The sequence below is a fragment of the Tachypleus tridentatus genome, chromosome 1 (genome assembly GCF_004210375.1).
Source record: "Tachypleus tridentatus isolate NWPU-2018 chromosome 1, ASM421037v1, whole genome shotgun sequence".
In the NCBI taxonomy this organism is placed as follows: Eukaryota; Metazoa; Arthropoda; class Merostomata; order Xiphosura; family Limulidae; genus Tachypleus; species Tachypleus tridentatus.
This window is the reverse complement of record NC_134825.1, coordinates 151,008,835-151,022,753: the sequence shown is the minus strand read 5'-3', so window position 1 is coordinate 151,022,753 and position 13,919 is coordinate 151,008,835. Positions and strand designations below refer to the sequence as shown.

The 13,919-nt window shown below is 34.3% G+C and overlaps 1 protein-coding gene across 1 annotated transcript in view; it reads right to left on the bottom strand.

The window, feature by feature from the left end:
• Window positions 1-1,810: 1,810 nt before the first annotated feature.
• LOC143227045 (homeobox protein OTX2-like) overlaps window positions 1,811-13,919 on the bottom strand; it is a 43,689-nt gene continuing 31,580 nt past the window's right edge. Inside the window, exons 2-4 of the mRNA XM_076458594.1 lie at window positions 11,447-11,539; window positions 7,897-8,060; window positions 1,811-5,407 (exon numbers count right to left, since the gene is read on the bottom strand). Of these exons, the coding sequence (XP_076314709.1) occupies window positions 4,802-5,407; window positions 7,897-8,060; window positions 11,447-11,539 (863 nt within the window). The 3' untranslated portion in view covers window positions 1,811-4,801. The remainder of the gene's footprint in view (window positions 5,408-7,896; window positions 8,061-11,446; window positions 11,540-13,919) is intronic.

Genomic DNA, 13,919 nt, shown 5'->3' with positions numbered 1-13,919 from the left:
TACTCGTGTCAAATGACCGTGATATAAGAAGAGAATTGGTTAACCTTTCGCTTAACCTTTATCAAGCCGAATTACCATGATAAATAAGAGTACCAGTTAACCTTTCGCTTAACCTTTATTGTGTTTGATAACCATAGTATAATATATTCACAGTGCTGGCTGACTTTTCTTTTAACCATCATTGTGTCGAATGGCCAATGACATAACCATGGTGCCAATTAATTTTCTTAATTATTCCCGTGCGAACTAACCATGGTATAATAACAGTGACGGTTACCCTTTCTATTAGTCATTATTGTGCGGATTAATCCTGATATATTATTAGCCAGTTTCGGAAGGATTTCAACATTTGTGTGTGAAAACCTTAAGTCTAAACCTTTTTCGTGTTTTGTTGCTGGGAAGTTAGAAACATTTCCATGGAACTACTTTGTTTTACTTGTTTATGCCACTGAGGGCAACTTCTTTGTCAACTGCACCTTGTTTTTTCAGTACCTTTAATTCGTATTTTTTGTATTACATATTAGTTTATCTGGTTATTGTTAAGCGCACGACTACATGGGTGTCAAAACCTCTCTTTTAGCGTTGTAAGTCTGTAGATTTTCCGCTAAGCCACTCGAGAGTATATACACAATTATTATATTATGCAGTTGAAATGTGTGCAAAATTACTTTTTGAGTATTTGTCCTGTTGCAGCCCTGAAAATGTTAGCCTTCCGCTTATTTAAAAAGTTACAGAAACGTGTGACTTTTTACTTCTTTTCCATCAGCTTTTAAGTTTGGTGAAAATTTCGATTATTCCAGAATTATTTAATGCAAACAATCGTGTGAAATTAGTCTATTATAATGCTATAATAATTCAGTTATAACAGTTTTATGCATATTATAGGAGAAATACAACAAAACAAATAGAACAAATGTAAATAAATTAGGAAAATGGCCTAAAAGATGTAACTTACAGATGAAACCCCATGAAGAGTAGAATGTTAGCTTCTTTATATTGCAAATTAGATCACTGTTTCCCAAATTAGGAATACAGCTCCCCCCTCTCCGGGGGGCCGTGAAGATTTTTCTGGAGGGCAGTCCAAAATTGGCCAAAGACAAAGATGCTAAATTTATTTCAATTCTAAATGAACAATAAACCGATAAAAAAAAACATTTGTTGAATTAATTAAGTGATACACTGTGTTGAAATGAGATGTTATTATTTTTCTATCGACCTGCTAAAATAATAGGGGAGCACTGGGGCCTCCAACTTTTCCATTCACATCAAGGGACTAAACGAGTTTGGGAACTACTGATTAGACTTTGCTTTATAGATTTAGAGGGTGGAAAATGGGAATCGTTTTTTCAACTTTTTCAAACATTGAATAATTTTTGAAACCTCTGCTTATCCAGTTTTTTGTTAATTTGGTTTTAGTTTTTGTACTACAAACTTTTTCAGGTTTAAGATTTATTCTATTTTGTAGTAAATATGTTTTAAATATTATATGCTGCTTAACTCCATTAAACTCGATTAATTAGTTTACTTGTTTTTATTTCTCAGTTGTCTTATAATTCCTTCAATAATTGTTTGATAAACAAAACATTTAAAAAACTGCTTATTTTTTATTGTATCTTGTATTCTATGATTGGCTGTGTATATATGCGAACTTCACTGAGAACTCTCTTGTGGGGTACAACTGATATATTATAAATATTTGGTCAGCACATTGAAGTGTCTCAATCGTGAAACTGTTGGTTAATTATGTTTCCTATGTTCGCAAGTATTTCACGTGATTTAAATACATAAATATACACAAACTACAGATACAGTCAACTTTTATTTACACCCCACTGTTGCAACATTTCCACATAGCAACAAACGTAACAGAGAATCCCCAACTGGAATTCGAGTGGCTTGGCTTTATGAATTCAAGCTTCTAACCAGATTTATCGAAAGATTACTAGAAAAAAAAAGGGTAAATTTTCACAAGTTACTTTTTTCTCTTTCGCTGGAGTATCAATTTAACCCAAAATAGTAAAAAAAAATAAAAAAATAAAAATACCATGAGAAGACATATGTTAGGGAATAATGATAGTATAGACACAGAATTTCTTTAACATATTATGGCATAGTTTGTACATTAATTCTGTAGTGACTTTACAAAACAAAACACAAACACCATGACATGCTCCAAACTCCTACATATTCCAATGTATTGTCAAAGTTATTTTTATGTTTTAGAAAACGTACGAAGTTTACATCATAAACTATAATATTACTGCTAATTTAAAATGACGACTCATGAAAGTTTATTGGCAAACAAAAGCTTTGGGTTAGGCTTACCACACTTTCATGCACAATTTACTGGAATACCATCAAACTAATAACCTGAGCTGAAGAACTAAAACTTCTTGATTCATTTTGAAGTATCAAAAATCACATTTTCAAGAAATAATACGTTTAAAAAATGAAACAAAAACGACCTAGATTTATTTAAGTACTTGCATGAAATCAGGTGTGCGTTTTATTTAATTTTGAAAATAATGACTTTTTTTTCGATGTGATAAACGTATAATTATGCAGCGCTGAAAGAGAACTATTTCTTATCGTGTATAAACGAAAATTGTTCAGTGGCCCTAACTAGGCTAAACAAGAATAGTGCATGCCTAGCGAGAGTAAACATGCGTTTGTAAAGCACGTTGATCTTATAGACTAATTATGAATATGATGACAGTGATGATCACAGAAGGCTTATGAAATCTGAGATGAAAAATATCTAAGCACCTGACTCAACTATTCACCACTGACCGTTTCTCATCAACTATTATGTCCTAAGGACATCTATCTTTATCGTTGTTAGAATATGCTGCGAAGAAGACGCAGTAAGGTTATTCAATTGTGATTAAATATTAATTAAACGAAGGGCTTTTCATCACGTGCAATGATTTTATTTCTAGATTCGAAAACTGAAAATCAACATTGAAAGTAAAAGTAAACAACTGTATAAGTCACTGGTCATGCGCGATGAAGATACCGGATTTTACATTCTGTAGTAATCTTTTATCAGTTTATTTTCAAAAAGCTGAATATTAACGAATAGAAAATTATAATAAATTATTATAATCATTATGATTATAATTAAAGCTTACAAAACATCATCCGCATGAATATACTGATTGGACCATTGGGGATAAAAAATAATCAGACATTTTAAATCTCAAATACTTCTACCAAATTCAGTGAACCATAACATTATAGTTGTTAGGACTTGTTAGGTTTAGCTGTCTTTATTTTGTACGTGCATAGCTTAGATTTGCTACAGAATTTAATCTATAGTATATAAATTCATGCCACATTTCACAACCATATCAGCAGATGTTTTGTGCTGTATTTCGACTCATACATTAGCTTAAGTATTCTTCTTACAACATCGACCAATACGTTTTTCTATAGGTCAGCAATGTGCAGACCACTAAATCATTTCACTAGAAACTTTTAAATAAATTAGTCTTAAGCTGTTTAAGTTTTGTTCTTAAATACTTTAAGATCTTTTTTTCTCGCCCACTTAGTATTCTATTGAACAGTATTACCTCATAATATTGAATTTTCCTCGCCTCATCTTGACTATATTAAAATATATTAGGGTCTAGCATCAATACGCTCAAACACTTCAATTATTTCTTCTCTCTCTCTGCTTCTAAAATAATGAGTAGTTTATCCCCAACCATTCGAATTTATTATTTATTTAGATGTCAAAGTAAAAGTTTGCAATTGCTTTCAAAATGGCCGTACCTGTCTGTAAAAAAACTGGTGATAAAAACCAATAAAGTACACTTCATAAGCCTCACATAAGTTCTTCCCAAAAGGTACAAACTCATTTTCAAGTTTATCAAGCGATTAACAGAAAACGGGAAGATTTATGACACATATTGATTGGTCCGAATTAATTAACCTTCATGTTACAAAGTTTTGCCATGAAGTGTTATGGAGTCATACCATGACTCGTTCAGAAAGAAATTAAAAATATGACTACCTTTTCTGAAACAACAAATTTGTATTTAAAATAAGTTTCTAAATCCTTTTCCCACGATGCTTTCATCTTTCATAAAGTCTCTGCGAATTCTCCCAACAGATCAGCGGTAACGTTTTTCACAATTGGGCACTTGCAGAACCTTTATCTGATTTCTTCTGTTTCTGTTAATCTTGTTAGCGTTTAGCCGAACATTTAGCAACGAAAGTTGAGTTATTTAGTTTATGGAAAATTACACGTGAACACATTTGTGAAAAAATAAAATAAAAGGGAAACAGTTTGTTTGCCCCAAATCATTCAATCAGATTACTTTATACGTAAAATAGGATATTGACAGATTAGAAATTCTTAAAAGATAAACCATGAACCCAAATCTTTATTTTTATCAAACGTTGTCAACTTTTAAACTGAACACTTCATAATCAACACTACCCTTCATTTCCGGTGACATGGTTTTCTAAGTATCACTTGGACATTCAAGTGTTATTTGAGAAACTTAATAATTTCTTCATAATATAACGAAACATGCACGAAGATAAATCCTAAACATTCTGTCTACAGTCACAAACCAAAACGTTTCAGATTTATTACGTGAAAGAATGTTCAAGTAACCAGTTATTATACACAATAATATAACCGAAAGGCTGTGTGAGAGAAACCAGTTTTAAAATACGAAGTATTCCTGCCTTACTGTGAGCGTGATGCGAGGAGTACAGAAATTTACCTGTGTTATACTCACTCGTAACAAAATAAGATAACTGTATTAACACAAATCACATGTGTTACATTTCACAACACTTGAAACTTCCATGCAGCTGGCTTTTCAACACCGTATTCTACACAGTCGTTAGATGAAATACTCCCGTTAATTGGGGAGGTTCTAGGGGTCAGAGGTTGAGTAGACGGTAGTCCTACGGTGTTCATGTGCGACGTCATCACAGGCATGTTCATTTGATTCAAAGAGTTCATTGGCGAGACACTCAACTGGGCATGCGTCATTGGTGGCGGGAGATAATCCATACTCATGTTTCCATAGTAGGATGCTGGTCCGTAACCTTGAGGGTAGCAGTTACTGTTGTTGTTCATATTGGTCATTTGATAGGACGGCCTTTGCATACAACTGCTGCCGGACATCAAATCGGACATGGGAGTAATCACTGGACTCCAGATAGCGCTAGTACCGTTAGATGTCACAGAAGGCGGAGAGGGTGGTGGTACAGGAGGTAAAGAGGCTGGTTTGTACACCGAATCTCGATGACTCGTAGTTTGTAAAGTTGTGGCTGGATGCGAAATTTTAATTTTTTTGGAGCGCGAACTCTTTGTTGATGGTCCCTCGTTCTGTTGGTGGTGTTGCTGTTGCTGACGACACTTAGCTCGACGATTTTTAAACCACACCTAATAAGCAGAAATACAGTCAACCATAGACATGCCTCATATTGTAGTCTAAATGTTCTCCTTCTAAAGTTTCAAGAAAGTTATTTATAAAGGAACTACACAAAACTATTCTCTACTTCTAAAATAAATATATACCAAACTTTATGTAAGAAATAAAGAATTGAAACGTATTTACAAATGTAAGTACCAACACATTCTGGTTTAATTCAAACATCAGTGTACGATTTCAACTGTTGCAGATACATTTCTTAGTATTTTACCATCCTCGTATATTGTAAATTTATCCTTAGTTTTATTTGTCTATCCATCAAATGCGAAGCTTTCGATTTGACCAGTTAACTGTTTTATGGTATAATTTTTGTTTCTTATTATTGGCCAGAAAACGAGCCGTGGAAAGTGGAACACAAGCAATTCATCAATGAGTCTAAATCCAAAACTTTAACACACAAAGTATAGGTGTTTAACTGGACTGGATACTAAGATGCATATTTTGATTATAATAATTAAAAGAAAAACGTATGCTTAATATTTTTTTCACACATAGCCATGGATAGTTTTCGTTTGTACGCAGTACTTAAACGTTTTGAACCTTTGGCTATTTGAACCCACATTTCCAGTCTTACATGAACGTATATTATTGAACTACATCCTTCAGACTTTATAACGTACCAGTATGAAGTTGCGTGAACCAGCATTGAAATGGTTCAACTTAACTTATGGGTTTTCGCTAGTTGTGTTATTTTATATATCTGAAGTGTTCACTAATATAAGCATATTACTTTAGACTCTGGTAGTATTCAATCACTGGGTAAAATTATTGTTACACATCACGCTTCTTGTTATTCAATGACACTTAAATGCCTTACCAGTCTTTTGTTTTCTGGAAGGTTCTTCTCTAACTCTTACAGTTACCGCACTTTGCACACATTTTTTTACCAAAATTTTACTCTTATTTTGAGCTTAGACTAGCTAGCTTAATCAATGTTTAAGGATCTAGCTTGTAGTTTAGAGTGATCAGTTTTAAACACTCTTACCTGGACTCCGAATTCTGGAACGTTCGACCGTTTCAATGTCTAGATTGTAGTTTAGTCCCAATAGTTTTAAATAGTCTTATCTGAATTCTAGAAGATCCAATCGTTTCACTATTTAGAATGAAGAGTTTTAAACCGTCTTAACAGGACTCCAAATTCTGGGAGGTTCAACCGTATAAAGATCTAGCTTGTATTCTAAACTGAACAGTTTTAAACAACTTTACCTGAACTCTAGAAGGTTTAACTATACTCTTCAAAACAAGAAACGCAAAAGGGATATTTTTGTTATTTTAAAGAGAAATATATGTAATGACGTTACAAGCTCAGAGTATGTGATGTTACACGTGTTAAGGCACTGACTGTCAGACCAAAATGACAATAAAAGTTGTGCACACTGAAAACGGAGGAAAACATCGGATTTTTCGCCAAAACGCATGCGTGTCCAATAAATTTGTTTGAGAGATCTGCATGTTCTGCAAGTGCAACATGTGCAAAATCCCTATAGAAGTGACGGGTTTTCGGTTTCCATAGCTCAGTGTTAAGCCACCGACACGCAATACAGTTACGCCAAGACTGACTGAAGCACAACGCTACAACGCCATTGGTCGATTGGAAGCAGGCGAATCTCGATAAGATGTTGCCAGAGCTGTGAATGTCCACCCAAGCACCATCACAAGGCTATGGAATCGTCACCAACAACATGGATCAACTCGTGACCGTCCACGATCTGGCAGACCTCGTGTGACCACACCCGCACAAGATCGCAACATTCGGTTACGTCACCTTCGGGATATGACCACCACTGCGACGTCTACTGCCTCAACCATGCGAGGGCTGCGTAGGATTTCCGATCAGACCGTACGCAACCGTCAACGAGATTCTTAGGCCCCATGTGCAACCCATCATGGTGAACGTCAACGACGTTTATCAACATGACAACGCCCGTCCTCACACAGCTCGACTCGCCACTGTCTTCTTGAGACACCACAACATCAACGTTCTTCCCTGGCCCTCCAGATCACCAGATTTAAACCCCATCGAATATCTTTGGGACGAGTTAGACCGACGTCTGCGACGGCGACAACCTCAACCGCAGACTCTACCTCAGCTTAAAGCAGCTTTGCAGGCTGAGTGGACAGCCATTCCACAGGATGTGATTCGTCATCTCATCGCTTCCATGGGCAGGAGATGCCAAGCGGTTATTGATGCTCACGGGAGGCATACTCGTTATTGACGTTGAGTGACGTTAAACTCCACCTAGTGAGCGTGGACTTCGCCTTTGCAGACTTTGGATGTTCAGCAGTGAATGTGCAATGTTTCACACATGTCATACAGAACTACCCGGAATAAACTTGTTAACAATTTGTCTCATATTTTGCCTTTTGCGTTTCTTTTTTTGAAGAGTATATTTAAAGATCTAGTTTGTATTCTAAACTGAACAGTTTTAAACACGCTTACCTGGACTCTGGACTCTGGCAGGTTAATTTTCAATGCTACCTCTTCGCGCATGAAGATATCGGGATAACGTGTTTTCGTAAACAAAGACTCTAGAACGTCTAACTGCGCTCGGGTAAATGTTGTTCTTTCTCGTCGCTGCTTCCGAGAATTGGCTACAGGTGGTGCTGCAGAGGAGGAAAGGGTGGTTAATATGTGAAGTTATTTGGACGTAAATACTAGCGTAACTGCTCATGCCAGTTTCACAGATGTAAAGAACAGTGATATTTAAAAACAGTATCTATCTATATGCATAAAACTATATTACATCGTATCACGATTATCAAACAACCGATACAAGTAAAAAAACCACGTATCTTGGTTTAACTGGAAGTAAAAATTTTTGTATTTACAACGATAATTTCTTCGAACGTGTCTAGAAAGTATTTTACGTACAAAGAAAATTAAACTTTACGGACAACGAAGAAAAACTTACCAACTCAAAAGCCTGTCAAAAAAATTTAAAGTTTTTACAGCGTAGGTGGAAATCGTATTTGTTTTCAAAGAATCACTTGTCAAGTTGGCACTTTTGTTTCATTTTAGAAAGTCAGACTTAGTCGGTTTAATTATTTAGGTAGCAGTCGAATAAAGTAGTTTTTGTACAATACCAAATCTATCTACACGTACAACGCTAAAATCAGGGGTTCGATTCCCCTCGGTGGGCTCAGCAGATAGCCTATGTGGTTTTGCTATAAGAAAAACACAAACAAACAAACAAATTATCTACACGTAGATGAATTATTCTGTTCCACAAATTATATAATGTCTTAAGTTATAAACCGGAAACAAATTTATTGATATATAAGGAGATGTAGAATATATGTAACGCAGAAGAACTTGATTTTTTGTACATTATCTGAAGAAAATTTAAATTATCTCTGTCTGTTCATATACAACAGAGAGAGAACCAAATAACAGTTTACCACCAGGTGGTTGAGACTTCTCCTCTTACACGAAACGCAAAGAAAAGAAAAAGAAATGTTGTAAATCTTGTATAAAATAAACACAACATAAAAACGTATTTACTTTATAAATGACATTTACTGTTAAGTATTAAAGATATTTATATTTATTGAGTATTAAATAATATTGATAACTATTAGCATCAGTTTAACAGAACGTGGCACCAATGTTCTGCTTCAATGACCTCAATATATTTCTCATAAAATAGCAGGTGATGCATAAATATTTTATGGGATAACAAAATTCAAACTAACGTTTGCGACTTCAATTTACATAAAACATTTCTCTTAGCGTTCAGGATATTTCTCAGTTGCTTCTGTCTTTTAAAAATGCAGTTTATGATTAGTATTTGTTTAATTGAACTCCAAAGAAATGTTGAAGTAGAAACCTTATAATTAAAGAAATACTTGTCAGTTTATCATCCAGTTAAAATACATGAAGAAGAAAGCATAAGCTTTTGTTGGACCGTTGCAGACTTACTTGTAATTAAAATTAGTCAAAGCTAATACGTAAACTACAAAAAAGTCTTCTCAATTTAACTTTAGAAACTTTTTTTTGCAATGTAGCAATGTTTATAGGACAGAGTTATTAGTTTAAAATGTAAGAAAAAGACGAAATTTAACTATTTTGTATTTTGTCTCAATTAACGACTGGGATATTTATTATTCGATTTCTGATTGATATCTACAAAGATAATTTTTAATTTTCAATTCGTACAATATTGTTTGCGTGTAAACGCAAAATTTACCCAGTAGGCTTTTTACATTGTGACTCTCGCGGGTATCTAAACCCGATATTTATCGTTATAAGCTGTAAAGCTTACTTCTAAACCACTAGGAGGTTTGTAAGAAATAACTATTTAGCTTTGTTAGCTTTGAACCTCAGATGAACTTTACTGTTTCAGCATAACTGACGATCGTGTTTCGTATACAAGTTTTCCACTTATAAATTGTTAAACAGGAAATAACCGTTATTTTGGGTGTTTTCATGATAGCATAAATATATATAAAAAATAGGAAGGTAATACAAAAATTAAAAGGGATAAACATGTTTAAAGAATCATAAAATAAATGTGGATACTATGTCGAAAAAGACTACACCTAAATTATAAGATGTGTGGATTTCGTATAAAAATATCTATTTGGTTTGTTTTTGAATTTCGCACAAAGATACTCGGAGGGCTATCTGTGCTAACCCTCCCTAATTTAGTAGTAGCCTAGAGGGAAGGCAGCTAGTCATCACCACCCGCCCCCAAGTCTTGGGCTACTCTTTTACCAACAAATAGTAGGATTGACCGTCACGTTATAACGCCCCCATGGCTGAAAGGGCGAACATGTTTGGCGCGACGGGGATGCGAACCCGCGACTCTCAGATTACAAGTCGCACGCCTTAACACGCTTGGCCATGCCAGGTCTATTTATTTGGGATAACATAGAATCTTTCAAATCATATATTTCATATGAAGGATACTGTCTCTTAAGAATGTAAAATCGAAAAAATTAAAACTTACATAACTGTTTTCAGCGTTAGGCCTAACCGAGCGTAATTTTAAATTGTGGATGAAATATGTTCTGCGTTTTTCTTTTGTCTACGTCATTATCACTGAGTTATTTTTATTTCCTGGGGCGTTAACTTTTATTCAAGTGATGCGTATCTGCGTACAAAACTTTTTTCTTCTAAAAACATTAATTACGTCATTAGGAGACAAATTATGTTTATTTAGCAACATTACGTCAAAAGTAAACTGAATTTACATAAAAATGCAGTATTTGAAGACCGAAACTGATAACAGTCGCATCCTATTGGTTCACGTTTAGTTCATTGTACCAATCTGTTTATTAGAAGTGACTTCTGTAACACCAAATCATGTGAAGCAGAGGATCTGCGCTTCAGTGGTTGCAGTGTTTAGCCCCGAATATTTTATGTGACATTTTCATGACAGTATATATATATATTTGAAAAAAGACATTTAAGACAAAAGTGTAGAAAATAACCGTAAGAAAAAAATCGATCAAATTCTAACGCTTTCGAAGAAGACAGACCCACCTGCCTTGTCCCAAAAGTGCTACGGTATTTGTTATTGTTATATTATATGCTATAACTTGTTAGATCTATTAACTCACGATAGGCCCGAATCTTACTTACATGTGTATACGTGCTGCTCTTAGCTCGTGGCTATAACGAGTTACACTTTGTATATAACATTTAAGCATTAGATTCACAATTTCACGATAGGGCAGTTTCTTGTGTGCGTGTCTATGGACACGTCAGAACTCGTGGCACCACAATTTAAATCATCTGCACTTGTCTCGACAGCTACATGTCTGAGCCAGGTGTGTATTGAGTTGTATGAGTTGGTTAAGTATCATCTTTCTGCGTGATACGGTTGTACACATACAGCGTAAAATAACTACTATAAACCACACTTTTCTTTTGTTTGAATTACGGTAGGAAATGATGCATTCCAATACTTTTGTTTTACAAATACAGATCGTTGACATGCGCCCATATTTTCAGAAAGTTCAAACAATTCAAGGCAATGGTGGCTTACCTATGAAGTAGGAACCCATTCCGTCCACATCATAATGGCGACGGTCAGGTATCTTAGTCCAAGAAGTACAATGTGAGCTGTTAGCCACTCGGTCTGAAACAAAAGAATATAGAAAAATATATACGTGGATTATATACATAAATATAACTTCGACCAATATTTTTTCTTTTAATATATACGACTTTTTCCTCTGTTTAGTTCCTTCGTTTATGACGCTAACTTATATTCTTATAAACTTGTGTTACTTAATACGAATGCACTGACGGAATGTATAAGTTAGTTTTTAACTATGACATTTAAAATTCATGTTTAAAGCTTTGACGTGCAATCAACTAAAGTAACAAGAAAGGTACATGTAAAATAACAGTTGTTGTCACTAGAGGGCGATATTTAGGTAAGAATGCAGATCGATTATTAAAAATTTACGACTGACGTTATTTACTTTATTTTCGTTATTAAACAAAAATTTTATAGCACAGGCTAAAATTTTGCGGGCGATTTAATTAATATTTCAAAGCAAATTAGGTTAGATGTCAACATGGGTTGGACTTTTACTGTTCTCACAAATATAGTTTTGCCAGTAAGAGTCGGATAAATTTACAACCTTATATTAAACCGCAAACAAACATTCATTGTCAGTGTAAACACATTCTAGCAACGATTGAATGAACCTGTTTCATGATTTTCGATATCTTTTGTGAGACTCTGTGTATGGTGAAATTTGAGAAACAATGCAACATGTTACAATAGTTTCTTTCTGTTGTGGATTTAAAGAAAAGGGCAGTCTGAGATATTTTAAGAGATGCTAATTCTTTAGGCGCGCAGATGTTTCTTTTCTTAAACTATTTCTGTCTCTCTGTCATTATAAATGTTTTCTGCTGTAGACAGCTTTATGTTTTTACATGATATCAAACGCTATCATAAAAATATACACGCTAAACCTTACATCATGTATTGAGAATAAAAAGTTTAATTTTAGCCGTATTATTTTTAAACCAGGGAATCCAGATCAGTTAGATTTGTAGCGTATGAGAAAACGTCATTTTATGTGTTGCTGTAGCTATACTGGTCCCTTGGAAACTCAGAAAAGATTAACACGGGGCTATAATCCCTATACGAACATATACATATACACATATACGCACACACACATACATATATATAAGTATGTGTGGTTTAGTATTAGTTGGTTTTTGTCTATCAGCTCAGGCCAGTCGAGAGAGGCTTGTCATAGAAGGTTTTGTACATACACACGTGAAGTAGTTGTATGTTGATAAAGCTATATCCTGACTGTATATTACTAGCAGTTCCCATGGTAACGTAGGGCAAACTGAAGAGGCTTAACGCATCTATATACTTCCCATGCTGTATTTTACTTAACCCACACATGTTTTACTTAAATATTTTCCACCTTATGCATATTGTTAACATGCATAAAGAATTCATTTAGAAGAATCAATGTCTATCTGGCAAAATATTACTTTTCATACCGCAAATCGGTGGACTCAGCAGATAGCCTGATGTGGTTTTGCTATAAGAAAAACACACACATATACCACAAAATTACATGTAACTGGAAATCAATAAATAAGAACATAATCATAGTAGAAACTCTCATTTATATCCAGGTGATAGTGTTAGCATTACAGAAATCAACTCAAATTTGTTCTGGATACATTAGACAAAAGTTTAACAAACCACTTAATCTAAAACTGTCTTTGGCACTCGAGACACATTTTGATATCAAATAACTTAGTTCGAAGCTGTTTTAAATGTTTGAGACACATTCTGATATCAAAATTCTTCGATTAAAATTGCCGTGATCCACAAGACGCGTTGATATCAAGCTATTCAATTCAAAACTATCCTTCAAACATTGGTATCAAATTATTCGGTTCTAAACTGTCCCTGATAAACAAAACAAACACTAGTATCAAATTACTCGGTTCTAAACTGTCCCTGATAAACAAAACAAACACTAGTATCAAATTACTCAGTTCTAAACTGTCCCTGATAAACAAAGCAAACACTAGTATCAAATTACTCAGTTCTAAACTGTCCCTGATAAACAAAACAAACACTAGTATCAAATTACTCAGTTCTAAACTGTCCCTGATAAACAAAACAAACACTAGTATCAAATTACTTGGTTCTAAACTGTCCCTGATAAACAAAACAAACACTAGTATCAAATTACTCGGTTCTAAATTGTCCCTGATAAACAAAACAAACACTAGTATCAAATTACTCGGTTCTAAACTGTCCCTGATAAACAAAACAAACACTGGAATCAAATTACTCAGTTCTAAACTGTCCCTGATAAACAAAACAAACACTGGTATCAAATTACTCAGTTCTAAACTGTCCCTGATAAACAAAACAAACACTAGTATCAAATTACTGGTTCTAAACTGTCCCTGATAAACAAAACAAACACTAGTATCAAATTACTCGGTTCTAAACTGTCCCTGAT